General features: G+C 41.1%; 1 protein-coding gene across 7 annotated transcripts in view; it reads left to right on the top strand.

The window, feature by feature from the left end:
* The window catches only part of nf1a (neurofibromin 1a), a 393989-nt gene that overhangs the window by 15366 nt on the left and 353675 nt on the right, over positions 1-24948 (top strand). For all 7 annotated transcript variants that reach the window (XM_039824923.1, XM_039824958.1, XM_039824930.1 and 4 more), the window contains exon 2: positions 18814-18957. In XM_039824923.1, coding sequence (XP_039680857.1) covers positions 18814-18957 — 144 coding nt within the window. The remainder of the gene's footprint in view (positions 1-18813; positions 18958-24948) is intronic.

Consider the following 24948-nt stretch of genomic DNA (forward strand, 5'->3'; position numbering starts at 1 on the left):
CTAAAATAACTTTAAAGCACTGTAAAGGGTCTTTACCTTTCATTTGATTGTGTTTGCTTGCTATGTTGCCATCCTCTTGAACGACATTTAACACATGTAGTTCATGAGTGGTTTCATCTGCCCTGTTTAACGTGTTGAAGCTCCCTGGCGGTGTAGTAGCGCTGTAGCTGGCCGGTGAGGGCTGCTTAAAGGCGCTGTCCGCGCAGTCCTCACGCTGCTGCTGCCGTAAAACTGGACACGGCAACGTTAAGTGCCGCTGCAGCGACATCGGGTCCTCTTCCAGCATTGCTGGAGGACAACAGGCATCTTGCATCGCAAGAGTGCTGTACAAAAATGTAATTATAGTTCGCCTCAAACTTTATTTGTGTATTTATTAAATTTGTATAATTTCTTCCCCAAGCTCATAAAATAAATTTGGGTCGGACATAAATTAGCAGGGTCGGTCGGAAACCGGAACCAAACAGATATTTTTACTGGGCCCGCTTCTTGTGGCTGTTTATAATGAGTTGTTCAATACAGGAACCGTTCCCTCAACGCTCACGCAAAGGAGGGTAAGGATCCCATTCGTTGCAAATCATACAGGCCAATCTCGCTTCTGAATGCAGATTTTAAAATTTTGTCCAAAATTCTTGCGCTATGCCTTGAACCCATTGTCCCTACTATAATTTTGACTGACCAAACAGGATTTATTCGAGGCCGTAACCCATTTAATAATCTACGACCACTATATAATATAATATACACAAATCCTTCCCCAGGCGAACTTGAAGCAGTAATCTCTCTCGATGCTGAAAAGGCCTTTGGTAGGGTAAAGTGGGAATACCTCTTTAACACTCTTAAACAGTTTGGGTTTCCTACAGACTTAATCTCATGGATGAGATTGTTATATACCTCCCCGAAAGCTTCAGTGTGTACAAACAATGTATACTCTGAATACTTCCCTCTACACCGGGGCACCAGGTTAACACTCCCTTGTTATTCGCCCTATGAATTGAACCCTTGGCTGCTGCTCCGTCAATAAGCAAATTTTAAAGGTATTACGCGGCATGGTACAGAAATTTCATTATATGCAGATGACGTTTTATTATATGTATCAAGCCCAATCTCCTCAATACCTCAAATTATTTCACTAATAAAGGAGTTTGGCAAGTTATCTGGCTATAAGCTTAACATGAATAAGAGTGAGTTTTTCCTGATCACTCGGGGCTCTTGAAGAGACTCTTCCTCTATCTCGTTCAGAGTAGTACGTGAGGGGTTTAAATACGTAAGTGTACAAGTCACAAGATCTTTTAATAATTTGTTTAAGGCCAATTTTTGCCGGTCGGCGGCAGGGCAGTCGTGACTCACCCGGAAATGACGAGCGGGATGAGGTGACTAGAGTCTTTCAAAATCTGACGAAAATCTTTTAAACTGATCTTTGTTGAGCTGAAATGAAGACAGATTCAGCAACTGCATGGCCTATTTCTCGCTTAAAATATTTTCAGAAACATGTTTCAGTGAACTATTTTAGTACAATATGAGATCGTATACTGAACGGCCGCCATGACAGTCTGGCAGGGCTGGACTGGCCATCTGGCATACCGGGCATTTTCCCGGTGGGCCGACGCACTTTTGGGCCGAATCGCCGATAGGCCTTTTTTTATTTTATGGCCAGGCCGGCCCATAAAGAACTCACAGCGGCCCATTGGTTAATTTTCTTTATTGGCACTGGCCTGACCCAATCAAATCCAGGAACCCCCCTTCCCCACTCTGGGCCGCAAATTTATGAATCCCACTATGGCCACGCCTCCCGGCCGTGAGACACGAGCTGTAAAATAGTTATGCTGGAAGTTTAGCATCCACGTTAAAATGGACAAACGACCACTAAAGTGCAAGGGAGGTGCAGAGAAATTACAGGAGAAAAATATTAAGAATCTACAGGCGGATTCCTCAAAATGTGCCAAAATTTCTGACATGTTTGGGGCTGTAGTAGCTGCTTCAACATCAGCATTACCTGAAGTCGAGGAGGAGGAGAGATGGCTGGCTATACAGAGAAGCAGAAACGGCATCATGACGTGATATGAAGAAGCCGAGGAGGAGGAGATTGACCATGACAGGGCCATGGGTGTGAGTGAGGAAAAGATGGAAGAGAGAGTAGATGACGACGTGGTAAGGAGTAGGCAAATTAACAGGAACTCTCAGGAAGGGAGGGAGGGTGTGTGTGTGTGTGTGTGTGTGTGTGTGTGTGTGTGTGTGTGTGTGTGTGTGTGTGTGTGTGCGTGTGCGCGCAGGTGTGTCACGTCATAACGATAACAAGCAGTTTGGCTGTAACATTAAAGTTAGTGGTTGTCAGGTAACCTAACTGTTTAAGCTTACATTGAAAATGCTAGCGGTTGGCCTGTTGGGTAGCTGGAAAGTCTGTGTGATCTATAAAATCAGTGTTGATATAAGCATCAGTGTTCCTTGAATGGCTTAATTAGCTTCTCTTGTATTGGTGCTCTTTTCCAGGGCATATACTGTACTACTCTCAGCTTTATTGTAGCTTTTGGGAACGGTTATAGTTATGGTTATAGTATTTAGCAGACACTTGTGTCCAAAGCGACAAAATGTGAATCTTACAATAGTTAAAATTAACAGTAAACTGTTTTAAAGTTGCTAAGCCAATATTGAGCAAAATAGTAATATAACAATAATGGCAATACAATATCAAATATCAATAACAAATAATAAAAATACCATAAATATACAAATCATAACTCTAAGAATGAATTAAAGGTCCAATATGTAATATTTGTACTGTAATAAATCCAAAAATGACACCAATGCCTCATCAGATATTAAGGAAACATGTTAAACTGAAATACTATCTTTTCTGACAACAATGCTAATTTCAGTATTTTTTCTTTTGAAATTTACATTCCGTGACGGAATTTATGTTTATGTTTTGATCTGTGTGTTTGTTATCACGCCGCCCGTTTGACAGCCAGGCCCGGGTTGCCAGATATACCTGTAAAAACGTAAACAAACGCGCTACAGCTTGTAACGTTAGTACAGCCATGAAAGCAGCAACAAAACAAACAGGATCAATGGAGATAGATTCTACCCGACCTAAAAAAGAAAACAGCATGTTTCTAACAGTTGCGTGACCAGAGACATAACAACCCCCTGGTAAATAATGGAGATGTATTTGAAAGATGGAGACAGCTTAGAGCCCAAAAAGGAGAGAGTTGGCTTATTTTCTCCTGAACCCGGTAAGCATTAGCTTCAGGCTAATTTATCACAGCTACTAGGGACGGGCATTTTTGTCATTTCAACATTTGTGTTCTCACATTGAATTATATAGCTAGAGTACCCGAGTTGGTTACTTGCCGCAAAACAATTGAGACACAGCCAGTAAAGTGATCCCGACTGGTCCTGGCTAACGCGCGCCATGCTAACCCTGCTACCTGTTAACGTTACCGGAGAACCAGGCAAGCGGCCGCGGCTGTTTACAGCGTGTAGCCTCGTCAGCGGCTGGAGCCAACAACGGTGAGTTATTTTAAAGCCGCGAAAGGGGGCTGTAAATCGGAAAGAGAGGACTGTGAGTTTGCAGTGTGCTTAGCGATTTTTGCCATAATTCTAAGCCAATGAAGTGTGTTCCGTCGGTAAGGTAGTGGTATTTTTAGCGTTTCGTATTGTAATTCTAAGCCGAGGAAGTGTGCCTGACTGGCGTGTGGAGAGGACAGTGAGGTTGTTGTGTTTTTAGCGGTTCATACTGTAATTTTAAGCCGAAAAAGTGTGTCTGTCAGTTGGTTACAGAGCTCCGCGTGAGCACGGGCTTTTATGACTGTCAATATAGCCAGCATCTACCATTAGCTACTCCGCTGTGCTGTGGAGTAATGTCTGGCTATGTGAGAAAAGTGTCTAGCAACGTTGTTGTGAATGCTGCGGTCTCAGCCTGGCAACCCCCGTGAACTTCGAGTCTGGGCAGGAGGGGGCGGGGGAAACGACTCTCCAGTATTTTGAATTGGTAGTGCAGTAACTATTTTAACCGCTAGCTGCCAGTATTACACACAATATTACATATTGCACCTTTAATTATTTAAGTGTAAAATCAACAGATAAGTCTTTAGACCCCTCTTGAAGGATCCAAAATGATCACATGAACGCAGAACACTAGGCAACTTATATCATAGAATGCACGCATATTTTAAGAGGACTGTCTGCAGGGAATGTGTCTGACCAATCACGGTGGGTGTGGGCCGCCTGGGCCAAAAATGCCAGGGCCAATTTTTTGTCCCAGTCCAGCCCTGCAGTCTGGCTTTGAATTTCCGGAGAAAACAAACCCATGTGACGCATTCGTCCAATCAGCTGCCGGTTTTCATTTCTTGGGCAACATTACAGATTAGCGCCGCCTGCTGTTATAGAGATGTATTACGTCTCGTCTCCTCTCGTCTTTTTGGTCTGTTCTGTGGCAGTTTTTTGGACCTCGGGGACGCGACTGATCATATCGACTGGGTTTTCTGTCAACGGTAGGCCGTCGGCTAAATGTGTCTACACCTAAAGAGACTTATATATTGTCAATACTTTATGCTCCTTTGAAGAGCTTGTATGTAATTTTGCCTTAGCAAGACCCACTTTTTTAGATTCTTGCAGATTAGGAGTTTCATCAAGAAGGTTTTTGCCTCCTTTCCAGGAATACCCCTTACATCACCTATGGATACATTGCCTGATCTGAAACCGCATAGTAGAGGACTCATTTCAAGCATATACTCTATTATAACATCTATAGATCCACAGAACTTGGAAGATCTCCGCAAAGCTTGGCAAAGTGATTTACGGAAAGAAATTACAGATGGAGAATGGGAAGATGCTTTAAACCATGTGCACTCCTCCTCACCCTGTGCGAGGCATGGCTTAGTTCAATTTAAGGTTCTTCATAGGCTTCATTTCACTAACGCCAAACTAGCTAAGATTTACCCGACTGTCAGCTCTGCATGCAATAGATGTTTGCAATCGCCTGCCACAACTGCCCACATGTTCTGGCTTTGTCCTGGGTTGGAGGAGTTTTGGAGAAAGATTTTCGAATCATATAAAAATATCTATGGCATCCAAATTGACCCTGATCCCTTAATGTGCTACCGAGGGTATTGAACTTAGGAAAGATATTCGTTCTGTTATCGCCTTCACTACATTATTGGCAAGGCGTTTAATATTATTTCAGTGGAAAAAGGTAGACCCCCCAATACATAAAAGCTGGTTGAAAGAAGTGATGTCTTACATTCAACTCGAAAAGATTAAAGGGGTGATAGAATGATTATATAGGGTATTTCACACTGTTCCTTATGGTCTCCTAATGGGGTATGTAACATTGGTTGGGCTGAAAATGGCCTGGTTGATATTTTATTGGCCCTTATGCATCCCTGTGTTTTGGCCCTATTTGTAACTAGAGCTTTTCTTCCAAATATGGTATGGTCATGAATATTTAGATGAGCTGCGCGCTGATTGGTTGAGCGACTTGCCATACGCACATATTAGAGACGCGCGCTGATTGGTTGAGCGAATCCCCAATACACATACATTAGAGAAGCGACAGAATCTCATATTCCAGACACTGCAATGTTTCATTACCAAATTCACTTCTGAGACTTTTTAAGCGAGAAATCAACTATATAAAGCTGAAATATGGGCCGTTTTACAAAATTTGATGGCTAATTGCAAATTTGGTAAGACGTGTCGGACTTTAGGAGCTCCACACAGTCTGACGAGAAAGCGGCAGCCTGCTGGGCTCCATACCCAGGGCAAAGTCACCCTTTGTGGATACTGCACTAACTATAATATATTTACGGTTTGAATTTCGTCACGCCACTTTGATTTTAAGGCATTTTTATGAACGCGAGGCGTCTTTGTAGGACGAGCAGCTGCTTGCTACATGTCCCATTCATTACAATGGGGAAATACCGCAGCTAGCTAGCTACACTGTCGCCATAACTAAATTATATTTACAGTTTGAATTTCGTCACGCCACTTATACAACATCATTCCCCAATGTCTTATAAAGCTAACCGTTGTGTCCAATTTGATTTTAAGGCATTTTTATGAACGTGAGGCGTCTTTGTAGGACCAGCAGCTGCTTGCTATATGTCCCATTCATTACAATGGGGAAATACCGCCTGCTGCTAGCTACACTTTCGCCATAACTAAATTATATTTACAGTTTGAATTTCGTCCACGCCACTTATATAACATAATTCCCCAATGTCTTATAAAGCTAACCGTTGTGTCCGATTAGATTTTAAGGCATTTTTATGAACGCTGGTATGCGTCTTTGTAGGACCAGCAGCTGCTTGCTATATGTCCCATTCATTACAATGGGGAAATACCCGCGCTAGCTAGCTACACTGTCGCCATAACTAAATTATATTTACAGTTTGAATTTCGTCCACGCCACTTATACAACATCATTCCCCAATGTCTTATAAAGCTAACCGTTGTGTCCGATTTGATTTTAAGGCATTTTTATGAAGCACAAAGCGTCTTTGTAGGACCGAGCAGCTGCTTGCTATATGTCCCATTCATTACAATGGGAAAATATCGCAGCTTGCTCACTTCGCATAACTAAAGTATATTTACAGTTTGAATTTCGTCACGGCATGAATATTACAGGTTCCTCAAGGTCTTACAAAGCTTAGCTAACACTTGTCCGATTTCGGATATCAATTGAATGTATTTTTGTGAATGTCAGAGTTAGGAGGAGGCTAGCTAGCTCTCATTGATGGACTCCATCTCACCGCGGCTCTATCAATGAGACTTCGCGGACAAGAGGCGTTTATTTCCCGATTGTTTGTTTAAATAACTCAACACACATACCCATTATAAGATTAACTGGAACCTGCGGGCCCGGTAAAAGATTGCGGGCGTAACAAGCTCGCTGACACTTGCGGTCAGGGTGGCGATGTAGCAACCCAGGCAGCACCAACACCGGCACTAAACTCCGACACACAGTCGGAGAAAATTTGCAATTAGCCATCCTTTTTCGTAAAGCGGCCCATATTTGAGCTTTATATGGTTGATTTCTCGCATAAAAAAGTTTCAGAAGTGAATTTTGTAATGGAATAGCAGAGATCTGCGTGACCTAGCTAGATTCAGAAGACTACCTGATCTCAGGTCAGTTGTGTAGTATGTAAATATTGGGGCGTGACTGTTCTCTTAAGGTTCCGGATTTTGAGACGCTTGCGTAAGCAACTCAGCTTTGTTGGGATTCGCCCGTTTTCAGCGGCAGTTTCAAAATATGAGATTTTCATAGTTAAGGGGTGTCAATGGGACTTTGAGCTTCTATGTATGTCCTATTTACCCACCGAACTGTTGTTATTCAACTATGACAGGGTAAAATCGGTTTTGCATTCTATCACCCCTTTAAATACATGATACGGGGTTCGAAACGTAAGTTTCAAGACCCATGGTCCCCCTTTATAAGATATTTTAAAGAGCTCCCCTGCCTCTAAAATGGAGTAACCTACCTCAATTCCCCTTGGTTATATCATCCTTCTGGTTTTTTATTTTAGTTTTACTTATTTTTTAAAATGTGTGCATGCCGGTCTTTTATAAATATCTATTTCTGCTAAAACCACTATATTATTATTATTATTTTATTATCTTTTCTTTTTTTTTCTTTTTCTTTTGTGCGTGTCAGTTCTCTTGTTTTCTGGACTAGTAGTTTTATAATGTGGGATTTATACATTTTATGAAGATGTGCTAACTCTTCTAGGGAGTATATCCTTTTTTCTTATTTTTTTTATTTTTATTTAAAGCTGTCGGGGGGAGGGGTGGGAAGATTATATTGTATTGTAATTGTAACAAAAAAGTACTTAAATATGTAATAAGTAAACCTAAGTCACCTAACACATAACTACAATAATTTAACAAATACCAGTTACACTATTAACAAGTAACAACAAAATAAATGATGTTGAGTTGGTATGCAAATCAGCTTCAAACTTTAGTAGTTCTTTGCAGAAAAATGACCATATTTGCCTTCTCTGGCAATATACTACACCTCTCCTGACTTATGACATGTCCTGCACAGGAGAAAACTCTCAGATAGTGTCCAAGAGGTCTGTACACACAGGTATGAATTTGAAAGGGCAGACAATTTGGGGAGGCTGTCCCGCTTCCCCCATCACCAGGCTACAGGGTCTTGTCCTGAACGATACACTAGCAGTTTACTAGCGATCACGTGCATTCACTGAATGGTTAATACAGTTTTACGTCCGTTTTGGTGAGCCCAGAGGGAAAATATGCCATTTTAAAAGTAGCCTACATTTACGGTAGCTAGCTAACGGTAGACTACAGAAAAAGTGTGATATTTTTACGTCCGTTTTGGAGCGTGTATAAAAAGCCATCTATCAGCAGTGATTGTAGAGTGCATGTCCAAGTATAGTTGCGGACACGTGCTTCACTCCGCGAGCGGTCACGTGCGCCACTCGGCAGAAAAGGGAGAAAGAAAAAAAGTGTGCCGCTGTCCGTAGCGACAGAGGGAAAATATTTCAGTCGGAACCGAAATTTGCGTTCTAATCCGGTCCGAATACTACCGTTTGCGTAGGAACCAGTTCCATAGTGGAACCGGATTTCGGTACCCAACCCTACTGGTCATCATGACAGAACCTACCATGCGTCACAAAAAAATTAGTGGCGTTAAAACAAATTTGTGCTAACGCATTATCGTGTAACAGGGCTCCAGACTGCGAACTAACTTCGCTCCGTCAGCGTGTGTGTGTGTGTGTGTGTCGGAGCTGAGCCCCGCTCTCTGTCAACATACAGGAAGGACAGATATGCTCGCGCTTACTTCCTCTCAGGTACTGAAATTTCGCCCGGTTTGATTTAACGTGAATTGGTCTTCGGTAGTATTCAGTCTGTACCCTAAAAAGTACAGTATTGGTACCCAACCCTACTGTCTGCATGGAATTTTGAAAAGTCTAACCACACTTGGGGCCGCTTTTTCGGCATTGCTGTGACTCACTGACTTGAACAAGCTGCAGAGGGGGCGTAATCTTGCTCCATCTGCACCACAGAGCTGAGCTCTGCTCTCAGTCAAACATGCAGAGAAGAGGACAGAGAAGCTTGCGCTTACGTTCTCATGTACCGAAATTTGGCACAGACTGATTTAACGCAAATCTGTAGTCTGTAGTACCGATGTAATTCAGTCGGTACCCAAAAAAGTACAGAGATTGGTACCCAACCAAGTAGGGCTGGGCGATATGGACCAAAAGTCATATCCCGATATATTTTGGCTGAATATCGATATACGATATATATCCCGATATTTTTTTCCGCGAAGTGAGAGCAAATGTTCAGTCAAAGCCCAAATCAAATATGACATGTCACAAGTAGTTTCATAGAAACAGTTGCAAAATCAAATAAATAATAAACCGGTTTCTTCACCTGGTTCATGATTAAATGCTCAGCTGTTCAAATAACAATAAAATGTAAACCTAAATACTGTATAACAGGAGTAACTTTTTTGAAATCAAAGCTCCATAGGCTATTTGTGATTCGTTCCAAAGGTCAATTAAGCTTTTGATATTAATATAATCTACTTTGTTCAAAATGTAATGCCTCATGCCTGTAAGCCTAGGTTATAGTCCCATTCTTCCACTTGATACTGCTTCCACTTAAGTAAACTAAAAGATGAACTATCGACTACAAAACAAAGAAACTAATTAATGTGTTAATACAAAGAATATTTATTATGATCGGTTCACAGATCTGAGTTCAAACGGAAACTTCACCCTTCTGAACTAAGAGTTTCTGCTTCAAGGTGAAGTTTAAACAGACTGAAATGTCCAGGCTCATTCCTCCACTATTTATTTCTGTATGTATTTAGCGTTACATGTAATTTTAACGGGCACTGAGCTCCAGATCCTGCAGACGGTCGCTGCCCCGCTGTAGCCTCTCTCCGTCGCCTGCCGCCCGGCAAACTTAGTGGAACTTTCCGCCGATATCGACATACAGTTCGTCCTGGACTACGTGTAAGATCCTACCGATCACCACTCTGTCTTTGGCTGGTCCGATCTGGATCAGCGGGGACCCGCGCGCAGCAGCGCGAAGCTGTGTTTTTGCCCGGGGAAGAGACGGCTGCGGCCCACGGGGCTCTCCGCCTCCGCTGCCGCCGGAGCTCAGATTGCTGGTCGAAGCGGCATATATAATCATAAAACACATTGTCACCTGTTAAATGTTATCCATTGCGGTTTGTTCTTTTCATTTCCTCTCTCCGAACATAATTAAGCAGTACAAAAGTCCGGCATCTTTAAGCGTTGATCTGAATGCTTCGGACCCCTGTTCCAAGATGGCGGCGGGTTTTGACGTATGTTTAGAACCTCACGGCGACATATCTATGGGAGCAAGGATCACATTTGAACTATATCGATATATGCGATGTGGTCTAATTCCATATCTCATTTAAAAATATATCGATATATTTGTTTATATCGATATATCGCCCAGCCCTACAACCAAGTACCTCAAACATACCCTAAAAGTATTGGTCTATATAGTATAGGCCAATATGGAGAACAGAATTGGTTAAGAGCACCACAAATCTTTTGCATGTGGCTTTACAGTATAGCATTTGCACGGGGCTTTGCTTTGAAACTCGACTTTGTTTGTTGAGAATGGAAGCCTTTGCTTTAATGACCTTGTTTACTTAACATATTGTTAGGTAAATAGTAGAATATATATTTGTAGAACTTATGTTCTGTCTGTGTGGTGTTCACAGTAAAATAAATCCGTACTTATTAGGGTTGGGTACCTTTCGCATCTGAACCATTACTGATACCGTTACCTGGAATTCAGTTCCGTTACCCAATGGTACTTTTTTGGGTACTTTCCCTCTGTAATTACAAAAAAAATATGTCAGTTGTAATAATAATTCAAAACCTATTTACTTTTACCTATTTACCTATTTTTTTAGAATATTTTACACTGACAGAAATTAAACAAAAACAAAAATAAAACCCCTCCCTCTCTCCTCCAAAACCCATCCCTACAACCTATTAAATTTAATAATTATTCAACTTTTATTCCTGCATTACGCGGTTGTCGAGGTGAGGTTCAACCATAGACAGAGTTCAACATGCAAAGAAGATGGGGAAGTGCAAATTTAACAACAAGTGGATGGAAGAGGATGTATTTAGGAGCTGGTTGGCGCCGGCTGAAAACAACGAGGCAATGTATAAATTCTGCAAAAAGACTTTTTCATTAGGGACCATGGGGCTCAAAGCCGTCGAGTCGCATATGAAAGGAGGAAAGCACCAGCGGTATGTGGCAGCAGCTAGCCATAGCTGGGTCAGGCTAATCCCTGCATTGTTTGTAGCACAACCTAATGATGTTACAATTCAGACGCCACCTCTCAGTCAGAGGCACAATTCATTTAACTCTAACGAGGACATCCTGCTGTTTCTAAACTGCTGTACTCTTGGCTGTCATGTTCCCCCGATTCGCAGCTTGCAAAGTCATTCACCTGTGGTGAAAATAAAACGGCATATGTCGCCAAATATGGCATCGCTTCATTCATCAAGAAGGAGCTATCATGCAGCGTTAGTGAGAAGCCATATGTTGTCATGTTTGACGAAAGCATGAATAAAACGACAAAGAGCAAACAAATGGACCTTCATTTGCGGTTCTGGACTAGCTACTGATGATGAGACTAGCACACACCACGTCATCTCCTGCTACTATGGGTTGGAGTTCATGGGTCACTCCAGAACCGAGGACATGTTGGGTCATTTCAGTGTAAGTAACGTTACGATTGTGTTTGAAATCCCATACTATTATTCATACTAAGTGTGGTGTAAAATTGAGTAACGTTAGTGCGGTCCAAAGCTCATGCTAGCGGTGTAAACACCAACTCTCCCCCGGTGCTCAGTGCAGAGTCGGCAGAGGACTGGTTATGTGCTCCAGTTAGGTTACAGGTCTATGGTCACTTTGACAATGTAACAGGTAACAACATGTTAGCTCAGAGTTTAAGGGGTGTAACTGTTGGTAGATGTGGTTTATTTTGTTTGAAAATGCCGAATTGTGATTTTTATGGGTTGTTGGGCAAATGTAGCTGCTATCACCATGTTTTTTCAAAATGTCTGAGGGTCGCAAGAGAAAAAGTGTCTACGATTGTATGAAAGGCCTCTGAAGAAAGAAACAAGACCAGAGTGTTTTGGGAGAATATTTCACACGCTGGCGTGCGCTAAAAGCACAGTTTGGGCTTCCCACTGATGCCTCAGTCGCGAAGTTTCTACTCAACAGGTAAAGTTTGGCATACTATTTGGAGAAATCCATTTTATATCACTGCTAGTAAAAGTTGATGTAAGATATGGTTAGTGATGCTAGCCCTGGCACAAGTCACGCACCGCGCACACACGGTGAACATCTCAATTTGTGAAAAAGTGCAAATCTCTTTTCTGAAAGTAGGCTTGTATGAGCCATACCGACAGCAACTTGTAAACAGTGCACTCTCGTGCACACGTTTAATAGGCGTTCCCTCTCTGGAGCAGGTAGAGTGTTGCGCATGTCCATTTTTTCCAAAGGTGGAGAGGGCGGTTCTTTTCTAAAATTCGGGATAATCCTCCACTATACCTTTTAAGAGTCATGTACATTATAGGTCAACTTTTTGGCTTGGGACAGGCTGTTTTGAGGACTTTCATTATTGAGCTTATATATGACGGAGACTGCTTTAAGTGTTGGAAGTATTAGTATTATATGGTTCCTTCATGCAATGCATTGTGTTTAGTGTAATCCAATTTATGTATCTTATGTTGGCTCTGTTCTGCATCACAAAGGAACAAAATGAAGAAAAAGAAATGGTACATGCCAACTGTGAGCTTTGATTGTGTTTACATCTATATTGGCCAAACAATGTTGGAAGTGTTATTGTTAGTTATTAAAAAAGTGGTCTCATGAAAAAGTATTTTTTTAGTTTACACATTGCACATAATTGATAACAAATGGAAAACTTTAAGTTTTGTTTTCCATTGTAGGAGGCAATAAATTGAGTATTCCAAAGAAATTGTTATGACATTTTTGGGTCTTAAATTCTATTTGTTGAGGTCTTAAAAAGGTCTTAAAAAGCATTACATTTTACTTTTAAAATGGTGCAAGAACCCAGTACAACCTCAGCCTGTCAGTCAGTCCCCAGGGCACAGAAACCACTGTTGTGCCTGCTCGTGTCAGGAAGTGTAATGTCAACAGCACCGCGACCGCTTTCGGCTCGACATTAATATCCTATCACAGTGAAAGGTGTCTGCGTGAAGTTTTGAAAAACTGTAACCACACTTGAAACCGCTTTATCGGCATCGCCGTGACTCACTGTGACTTCAACAAAACTGCAGAGCCAACGTAGTTTACAGCGTCCGCACCTCTGCGCGCGCGTGTGTTGGACCTCTGCTCTCTGTCAACATGAAGACAGGACAGATAAGCTTGCGTTTACTCTCAGGTAGGACTGAAACGATTCCTCGAATAATTCAATTACAAAAAATCCTCGATGCAAAATGACTTGCCTCGAAACTTCGTTAAATCAATGTTACCAACGTTGTATGCTGATGGACGGTGTTTCCGTACGGATAGTTATTACTGTCGCACACCAGACGCTGCTCAGTCTGCTGCTGGTGACACATGCTAGAGCGTAAATAGCGAGGGGCTAAGAGAAGTGACAGGCTGGAGAAAATGACAAAGTGTCCAAAGTTTGGAATAAGTTCAAATGTAATTAAAACAAAAACTCTGTACAGTGTGTCTACTGCAAAATCAAACTAGCTTACCACAATAATAGCATGACGTCAGTGCTTTAGCATCTCAACAGAAAACATTTGAGTCTAACTTAATCCTCCATTCCATGAAGCGGACCCGACAAAAGTAAATCACAGAGTCGTATGGAAGATGAAACTACACCAAACGCAACAACTACCAAAAACAAAGACAAGAACATATGTAGTGGTGACTACAATCTGATCTAAAGAGCTGACGCGCTTTGACTATCCCTTCGGAAAAACTTCACTGTTGCGCACCACTTTCTCTCACTCTCTCCACGGAGAAACAGCTGATCAACGATCTACTAGCATAAGTGTAACAGAGCTGTGTAGCATTGTAATCAAATATATAAATGAAAATAGGTTGAGTATAACTAATATTTACATATTGGCCTATATACAGATCAGTCTCAGGTTGAAACTTGTAGTTCTGAAAGTTAAGTTGCACAATTTAATGTAATGTTTATGTATGTTTAATGTATGCCTTAGTTTGAGGTTGATATTTGAAAAAAAAAAAAATCTTTAAAAAACAATGTAATATGGCACTTGAATGCACTTAATAGGTTTAGTTTTTTGAGATATGATATTGTAAGCAATGTAGGCAATAAAAATGTTGCTTTTTCCGAAAATTAAACCAAACTATTATTAACTTATTATTGCTCTTCAATAAAACCAAAGTATTTCTTATCAGATTAATCAGTGGAATAATCGGTAGAATACTCGATTACTAAAATAATCGATAGCTGCAGCCCTACTCTCAGGTACTGAAATCGCAACTGCAACTCTCTCCTCTTCGGCCTTCCTCATAAATCCCTCCATAAACTTCAACTGGTACAGAATTCAGCTGCCTGTCTCATAACTCGAACCCCCCTCCATCCATCACATCACTCCTGTCCTCAAACAGTCCTCCTGTTTGCATTCAAGGCCTTTCACAACCTCGCCCCGCCTTATTTGTCTGATCTCCTCCAGCGTCGTCCCACTATCTTCCGCTCACTCAGATCCTCTTCCTCCATATACCTGTCTGTCCCCGCCTCCGCCCGTCTCACCACCATGGGGAGCAGAGCATTCATCCGCTCTGCTCCCCGTCTCTGGAATTCATTACCACTGCAACTCAGAAACATTGATTCATTCCCCCATTTCAAATTGCAACTCAAAACACATCTGTTTAAAACTGCCTGTTCCACTTGATGTAAATTGCTCTGCCTCTTTGTTTTATTACTGTTGTATTCTTTATTTTTTGCTGCTTTTAATGTCTTTTGTATCCCTTTACAGTGTCCTTGAGTGCAGAGAAAGGCGCCTTTTAAATAAAATGTATTATTATTAGTGCTGTCAGTTAAACGCGTTAACGCAAACCCATTTTAACTGCGTAAATTTTTTATCGCGAGATTAACGTTCTTTTTGGCCCAGCAAACTTTGTACTTTTTTCACATGCTGTTGCAACAACTAGTAACGTTAGAAAAACTACAACACCACACCGGATCTAGCTACACCGGAAACAAAACAACATGCACGCTGCACACACTTGTTTGCACTTGCTTGCGAGCCAGCCAAAGAGTAGTACATACCTGCAAACTAGTCGCTGTTTGACGAAAATCGCCGTTTTGAATGGGGTCCGAGACCCGGTGCTAATACGGCACCGCTACCTTAACGACTGTTATCTACCGGACGAAATAGCAACGCGGATTTCGGTGCCTTATTTGGGTGAAAAACAGTCATGATGTTATGTTGCTCGCCTCGCAAGCCTCGTGGTCCATTCACTGTAATTGTAAAATACCGGTTATACTTTTGGTTCAGGCACAGTTTTAAAAGTATCGTATCATGTTGATAAGAGCATTAAAATGAGAAAAAATAATGGGACAAAAAGAAATCTAAGGACATTTAAAATAGATAAAAATGTGCGATTAATTGTTAACTGAAATTAATGTGATTAATCGCGATTAAATATTTTAATCATTTGACAGCACAAATTATTATTAAACCATATACATAACGGCTGTTAAAACATTTGCATATGAAACATCCGAAAGAATACGAGTTGTGCATGAAGGAATCTACAGACATCAGCCAAAATGCAGCAACTTCAGGTACGGCAAAGGAAGGACAGTCACAGCTAAAACTTGTGTTAACCAGACGACCATTACCAGCTTTGCTAGCCCCCTATTCTTTTATTTATTAATTTCTTTTACAGTTAAAATAAAATAAAAAAATACACTGCTGTGGACGTTGTTTACTTTATTAATGTGTTTACGGTGTTAATGGACTGAAGATGGGAGTAGGATTCTGTATTTTGTTTCGGATTCGTCAGAATCTTAACCAGTGGTTTCGGTATTTGGCCGAAACCCAAAAATCTGTATTTGGTGCATCCCTAATTTAACCATAATAATAGTGTGAAATAATTTTTTTACTATCGCGATTACTAAAAGTAGGCTTATAACTGAGTTTTCGTTGTCCAGTAATTACCGGTTATTGATCGGGGAAAAAAGGATGACACAAACGCACATATGCCATATATGACAGCTCTCCACGGTTATGGAGGCTTGATTTTCATTACAGCCTGCAAGGTTCTTATTGTGATTACAATGAAATCTATCCGGAGTGGGTCAAACTGGCAGACACTTGTTAACAATTATTTTGATTCAAGTCGGCACTTGTGTGTGTGTGTGTGTGTGTGTGTGTGTGTATATATATATATATATATATATATATATATATATATATATATATATATATATATATATATATATATATATATATATATATATATATACAGTGCCTTGCAGAAAGTATTCGCCCCTTGAACGTTTCGACCTTTTGCCACATTTCAGGCCTCAAACATAAAGATATAAAACTGTAATTTTTTGTGAAGAATCAACAACAAGTGGGTCCCAATTATGAAGTGGAACGAAATTCATTGGCTATTTCAAACTTTTTTAACAAATAAAAACTGAAAAGTGGGCGTGCAAAATTATTCAGCCCCTTTACTTTCAGTGCAGCAAACTCTCTCCAGAAGTTCAGTGAGGATCTCTGAATGATCCAATGTTGACCTAAATGACAAATGATGATAAATAGAATCCAGCTGTGTGTAATCAAGTCTCCGTATAAATGCACCTGCTCTGTGATAGTCTCAGAGGTCCGTGTAAAGCGCCAGAGAGCATCATGAAGAACAAGGAACACACCAGGCAGGTCCGAGATACTGTTGTGGAGAAGTTTAAAGCCGGTTGGATACAAAAAGATTTCCCAAGCTTTAAACATCCCAAGGAGCACTGTGCAAGCGATAATATTGAAATGGAAGGAGTATCAGACCACTACAAATCTAAGACCCGGCCGGTCCCTCTAAACTTTCAGCTCATACAAGGAGAAGACTGATCAGAGATGCAGCCAAGAGGCCCATGATCACTCTGGATGAACTGCAGAGATCTACAGCTGAGGTGGGAGACTCTGTCCATAGGACAACAATCAGTGCGTATACTGCACAAATCTGGCCTTTATGGAAGAGTGGCAAGAAGAAAGCCATTTCTTAAAGATATCCATAAAAAGTGTCGTTTAAAGTTTGCCAAAAAGCCACCTGGGAGACACACCAAACATGTGGAAGAAGGTGCTGTGGTCAGATGAAACCAAAATCGAACTTTTGGCAACAATGCAAAACGTTATGTTTGGGCGTAAAAGCAACACAGCTCATCACCCTGAACACACCATCCCCACTGTCAAACATGGTGGTGGCAGCATCATGGTTTGGGCCTGCTTTTCTTCAGCAGGGACAGGGAAGATGGTTAAAATTGATGGGAAGATGGATGGAGCCAAATACAGGACCATTCTGGAAGAAAACCTGATGGAGTCTGCAAAAGACCTGAGACTGGGACGGAGATTTGTCTTCCAACAAGACAATGATCCAAAACATAAAGCAAAATCTACAATGGAATGGTTCACAAATAAACATATCCAGGTGTTAGAATGGCCAAGTCAAAGTCCAGACCTGAATCCAATCGAGAATCTGTGAAAGGAACTGAAAACTGCTGTTCACAAACGCTCTCCATTCAACCTCACTGAGCTCGAGCTGTTTTGCAAGGAGGAATGGGCAAAAATGTCAGTCTCTTGATGTGCAAAACTGATAGAGACATACCCCAAGCGACTTACAGCTGTAATCGCAGCAAAAGGTGGCGCTACAAAGTATTAACTTAAGGGGGCTGAATAATTTTGCACGCCCAATATTTCAGTTTTTTATTTGTTTAAAAGGTTTGAAATATCCAATAAATTTCGTTCCACTTCATGATTGTGTCCCACTTGTTGTTGATTCTTCACAAAAAATTACAGTTTTATATCTTTATGTTTGAGGCCTGAAATGTGGCAAAAGGTCGAAAAGTTCAAGGGGGCCGAATACTTTCGCAAGGCACTGTATATATATATATATATATATTTTATGAGCCAGTTTGTTTTTACTGTTGCTCTTGGAGGGAATTGTTCTGCAGTTAAAGACACAAACTAGCACTTGGTCACTGCTGTTGTCAAAAAAACAACACAGATGGGACTAAATGCATTTACTTGAATGTAATAACTTGTTATGCTGACATTCATTGCAGCAGAACGATTCTGTTTCTGTCGGAGGGCACCATCACTTGGCAGCTCAGATTCTGGAGGGTCCCCGCCGGCCATATCCTCGCCACTGCAGCCTCTCTAATGCATTTTTTTCAGCCATATACTGGCTTGAATAAATAGCCTGAGGCTGAATATCCAAGTCCCCTGGCTACCTGGAGGCGAAATCCGAGCTGAAATAGTCTGTAGTTCTTCCTTGCCTCCAACTATGTCACTGTCACTTCAAATGATGTGGCTAGATGCAGGAAAAACAGATTTTGCAGATTTCTTGGTCAGTATAGCAAACATCGAGGAATGAATTGCTTCAATCGACTTCATTTAACACATGGGATGATAGCAGCATAATGAAAGTAACAAAGCTGATTAAGCTTTGAAACAGTATAATATTCCGTAAGGATGAATTGACTTCACTGTAATGTAATACCATGAGCTTAACAGTATGTTCATCATCATCCTTTTGCCTTTTCTTCAGCTTCCCATTAAAGTTGGACACCAGAACACCCACACCAAAGTCAGCACAGAGCACAACAAGGAATGTCTAATCAACATCTCCAAGTACAAGTTCTCCCTCGTCATCAGTGGCCTCACCACCATCCTCAAAAATGTCAACAACATGGTGAGTGGGGTTCTATAGTTTTGTTACTGTTGAAAGATTTTTTTGTTTGCTGTTTGGTAGTGAAGCAATAGCTTCGTAGTTTAGTTGTCGCATATAGACTGCTGGCACACACTTGAAGGCATCCATGGTGTTGCACTTTTGTTTAAACACAAAGTGACAGACATAGTTGTGAGAAGATAAAAAAAAAAAATAAATAAAAAAAAAGGAAGATAGAAGTTCAAATCCTGCCCACTTTCACATCTGGCCAATCACTACATAAAGTGTGACACGCGTGATTGTTAAATTGCCCTTTTTAGAAAGTTAGCTTAGTTAAATTGTTGGATATAGTCTCCCCTGATTCCTCTGTAGGAAAGACCTACTGGGACTTTTAGGAAGGGATTACTGGGTACATGTTGTACAGTGTATGCCTGTACAATATAATACAGTCCAATGCAAAAGCCCCGCCATAACATCTCTTTACAAAAATGTTATCACGTGGACAGTTTTGTTGTCATTATTTAGAATTCCTCATGGGGGGGGCAACATAAACTACACACCATAGCTTTACCAATAATTGTCACTTTCAGTCAAATAAAAAATATTCATTTATTACTTGTTCAAACAAATTAAATGTGTATGTCGCCCAGATAATGTATTAACACAAGTACACACCCTATGAAGTAAACTTGACAATAGAACATTTATCCTCATCAATAAAAAACAAAGTATTAATCATTAACAAAAAAATATATCTTGTTTGATTTTTCTGGCTTGAGACAGCTACAGCTGAGGATATTTGGAGTTGCTATGGTAACAAGTGAAAGCTGCCTCTTGCTTAGCTTTAGTCAACAGTCCCACCAATATTCACTTATATACTTAGCATATCTAAACAAAATCAACAATTACCATCAACATTCATACCCCTTAGTAGGGCTGCACAATTAATCGAATTTTAATCACGATCACAATTTTGGCTTCCCACGATCAAATTTGCGTGATTGAGCGATATTTAAAATGCGTCATTCCCTTCATAGAACAGTTTTTGCAAAGCCAATCTAGCGCTCCATAAACCACTGTCTGATCACATGTCTCCATGAGCCAATCAGAGCTGTTCCCTGCCTGCACCGCGCAGCTTAGTTTCTAGATGTAGACAGTCACAGAGGACAGAGTAACGTGAGGAAAATTCCACAACAGGTAGCAGTCGGTCATCATAAGCCGCTCACAATGTTTACCAGTTTACGCAACGTTTTGTCCCGTCTGTGGTGTTTTTCAGACAACAGCAGTGACCAGTGCTAGTTTGTGTCTTTTGCTCATAGCTTTAGCAGCAGACTGTTGGACGTCCCGCTGTTGGAATCCTACAGTGAAATACAGACACACTGTTTAGCAGTCAGTATTTTAGCAGTGTTTAATCCAGTTACTACTGTGGCTAACGGTAGGCTAACGTTACCTGCTGTGTAACGTGTTATTAGTGTTTACTAGCGTGACATTCAGCGATGTTTATGTTGCCTCTAACGTGGGTTTCGGAGCATCAGAGCGCAACGCAGACATGTAAGTGGCAGTGTAATGAGCCACAGAAATCCGCGTAGCTATTTCGTCTGGTAGATACCAGGCACCACATGGCGCGTTAAGCGTGAACAGAAAATTGCGTTGCCTGTATCTTTCACGGCAAACATGCATGTGTGGAAAGCGGTCGCACAACAGCTGAAATGGCATACTCCTTCAAAGTATCCTTCAATAAAGGAGGAATGTAGCACAATATGAATGTATTAGTAGGAATGTAGCACAATATGGATGTAAAAGCAGTTATAATTATATAATTATGTGACAATAAAATTTGTTTTGGCTAAAATCAACAAATAATCGTGATAATTAATCGTGATCTCAATATTGATCAAAATAATCGTGATTATCAAAATTATCATGATTATCATTTTGGCCATAATCGTGCAGCCCTACCCCTTAGGATCTTAACAAATGTTAGCAAACAAGTTGTTATAGATTAGAAAAATAAAAGCCCAAATCCCAGCGGAACTACGCTAGCATTATGAATGGCAGTTGTTTCCACTACAGCTCTGTCATTTACGTTAACGTTACTAATTGTAACAGACTGACTAACGATGCATTACTAAAACACATGCTGCAGTGGATTTCTTAACATTTGAAAGGTGACTTGCAACTGCAGGTGGGGCTTCCTCTGGTAGCAATACTGTTAGAAACTGGATAGATACTGTTCTTTGACGCTACAGGGTGCATGCAGGTATTGTAAACGTGTTTTATGGATGCAAACATAAGTGTGACCAATCTCATTTAAAAAAAATTCTAATGCTTTAATTGCAAATAAACAAAGAAACCACGATTACATGAAAAAAATTGCTCTTAGACAATTATGTAGTAATTGTTACAGGCCTAGTACCCTCTAAAAGTCTGCTGTAAGATGTGAATGCAGTGCTACATACTATGCCTACTGAGACCATCACTGAAACCAACAAGCTGATATACACTACATCAACAGTGATCCTAAAGATGCTTGGCTACAAGATGAACATAGGTCATAAGGAGCATTACCCTTCATGAAGCTAAGATCAATGCAACACGGAGGGAAGTCAGCCAGCTATCAGAGTTACAGAAAGGTGGGATGAGGCAAGTAATACTTAGGAAGTACACCATACCAGAGGCACTGGAGACTGCCAAACAAAGACTCTCAGCACTGGTTACCCACCTAAAGAGGTACGCTACAGAAGTAGAAGCCAGGAGAATAAACAGGATGTTCTCCACTAAACCATGTAAAGTCTACTTTCCGTGGCAAGATATTACAACAGCAATACAACAGCAATACTGAGACTGAACAGTACTGGAAAAACATATGGGTGAAAGAGGCAACATAACACCAATGTCCAGTGGCTAGTGGATCTAAAAGCAGACCAAAGCAACCTCCCAGAACAAGACCCAGTAGCCATTACAATGGCAGACATCCAAGAAGAGTGTCTCACATGAAAAGCTGGATGGCACCAGGGCCTGATATGATCCACACCTACTGGCTAAAGAAGTGACTCTGACTTCCTTGAACCATGACATTGCACCAGCTGCTGAGAGAGGGGGGTGTATAAAAGGGTTTTTTAAAAAATATTATAAAAAAAAAAAAAAAAGAGAAAATGGTGGATGGGGGGAGGGGGGTAAAGGGAGGGGGGGGGGGGGGGGGAAAGAAAAAAAAAAAAAAACAGCGTGCTGAGAGATGGGACACAAAAAGGATGTTTTTTTACAAAAAATAAATCCACCCCCCCACCCCCGGCCCGCAAGTTGAAGTGCTGGCGAACGGTCAACCTCATTATGTTGACAATGTTCGCGTTGTCGACAAAAAAAACAGTTTGCAAGCTCTGCTATGTGCGTGTACCATATTCTATGTGTTTACCATTGCACATTAGCCTAGCAGCTAGCGGATATTCTGTTTAATGTTCTATTAAAGAAAAGATAGAAAATAAATATTGTGTGCTGTAAAGTGGTTAGAAAAAATGAAAATTGGAATCGGCCTAGAATCAATTTATAAACCAAAATGTATTCTAAATTTTTGACTCATCAAAGTAGCAGATTTAACAGCTGAACACACTCGTGGCATTCTTTCTACAATGGAAATCAAATATTCAGAAAGTTCTTCCCAACTCTGTTGCAGAAGTTCCCATAAATGTGTGGCACTTGTAGGTTGCTTTGCTTTCACTTTTCTGTCCAGTTCATCCCAAACCAGCTCAATGGGGTTTAAGTCTGGTGACTGTGCTGGCCACTCGATGTTTTTTTTTTTCCTAAGGTAGTTCTGGCATAGCTTGGATAGCTTATGTTTTGGGTCATTATCTTGCCGTAGGATGAACCTCTGACCAACTAGGCATATACCAGAGGGTACTGCATGGCGCTGCAAAATGCTGTGGTAGCTGTTTTGGTTCAGGGTGCCTTTCACTCTGTAAAAATCACCGACCCTGGATCCAGCAAAACAGCCCCAGACCATCATGCTTCCTCCTCCATGTTTGACAGTTGATGTCACACACTGAGGAACCATCCTTTCGCCTACTCACACAAAAATCCTGCGTGATGAACCGAAGATTTCAAATTTTGATTCATCAGTCCATAACACCTTCTTCCAGTCTTCAGTAGCCCATTGGCAGTGTTTCTTGGCCCAGGCTAGCCTCTTTTTCTTATTCTGACGTCTTAGCAATGGCTTTCTTGCTGCAACTCAACCTATCAAACCTGCAGCTCGAAGTCTTCTCTTTACAGTTGAAACTGAGACTTGATTATTACGACCACTATTAAGCTGTGCTTGAAGCTGTTGTCCTGTGAGCCGCCTATCACGCAAGCTGTTGACTCTCAGAAACTTGTCTTCTGATTCTGTTGTGGCTTTGGGTCTGCCAGACCTCTTTCTGTCAGTTTCCCCCAGTTTCTAAGTGCCTTTTGATGGTGAAGAATACTGTACTCACTGACACCTTGACTTTCTTCGCAATTTCTCTGTAGGAAAGACCAACATTCTTAAGTGTTATGATGGTCAGTCTCTCTTCCATTATTAATTGCCTTTTTCCCGCCAATTTTATAGCAACACACTACTTTCTGCAGTACAATACTGTTCAAATAATGCTCAGGAGGGTATGATACCACAGTGTGTTCCAACAATACTTCTATACAAATAGAGGGGGTTGTAAGTAATCCAGACAAGTTGGAACACCTGTGGGAATTGGTAGCACCAACTTTCTGCAGAACAGCTTTACATTAATTACCCATTTCTTGTTCCCTGAAAAAAGGCCTTTTTGTAAAATACATTATTTTTCAGTTTTGGGTAACCTCACTTTTATTTTTTTAACCTCAGGCAGTTCTGACCATGTCCATCCTTTTATGACCACCATGTACCCATCCTCTGATGGCTACTTCCAGCAGGATAATGGACGATGTCACAAAGCTTGAATCATTTGAAATTGGTTTCTTGAACATGACAATGAGTTCACTGTACTAAAATGGCCCCCACAGTCACCAGATTTCGACCCAATAGAACATCTTTGGGATGTAGTGGAACGGGTTCATACCCTGGATGTGCGTCCCACAAATCTCCATCAAGTGCAAGATGCTATCATATCAATATGGACCAACATTTCTAAAGAATGCTTCCAGCACCTTGTTGAATCAATCAAGAATCATCCTGACCATCATAGGGAGGTCCCGATTTATGACAGATGACATGGAGATGAGAGAGAGACAGAGAGACAGAGAGACAGAGAGAGAGAGAGAGAGAGAGAGAGAGAGAGACAGAGAGACAGAGAGACAGAGAGACAGACATGCAGAGACAGAGAGAGGAGAGAGAGAGAGAGAGAGAGAGACAGAGAGAGACAGAGAGAGACAGAGAGACAGAGAGACAGAGAGAGAGAGAGAGAGAGAGAGAGAGAGAGAGAGAGAGAGAGACAGGCATGAGAGAGAGAGAGAGAGAGAGAGAGACAGGAGAGAGAAAAAGGACAGCCGGAATCAGGAGAGCCCCAAATATAAAGATAACTAGAAGGAAGACCAACAACAGTGGAAACTTAATGGAACGAACACAGGAATATGGAAGAGCCGAAGGAAATGAATGATTCAATGGAAGGATTTAATAGAATGAAGTACTGAAATGGGACAGAAATGGAGGGGTCTGTGAGAGGACACAGGAAGAATAAGGAACATAATGGAAACTGGAGATATGGATGGAGGATGGAAATATCCAGTGAGTGGATGAAAGGGAGAGTATATGGAAGGAATGGAAGGACAGCAGAAATATAATAGAAGATTGGATTAGATGGACATGGATGGAAGAGACATAGTGGAACAGGAGGGATGGAATGAAAGAAAGATATTCATAAAGAAAGAAAAGAATATGGAAGGAATGAATGGAAAATAATGGAATAAAGAGAAAGGAATATAAATGGAATAATGGCCCTTGAAATATAGGGACAGGAAGGAAGGGGGGGAGGAATGGAAGGGACGGAAATGGAGATTGGATGGAATAATATTCAA

The sequence above is a fragment of the Perca fluviatilis genome, chromosome 2, assembly GCF_010015445.1.
Source record: "Perca fluviatilis chromosome 2, GENO_Pfluv_1.0, whole genome shotgun sequence".
NCBI lineage: Eukaryota > Metazoa > Chordata > Actinopteri > Perciformes > Percidae > Perca > Perca fluviatilis.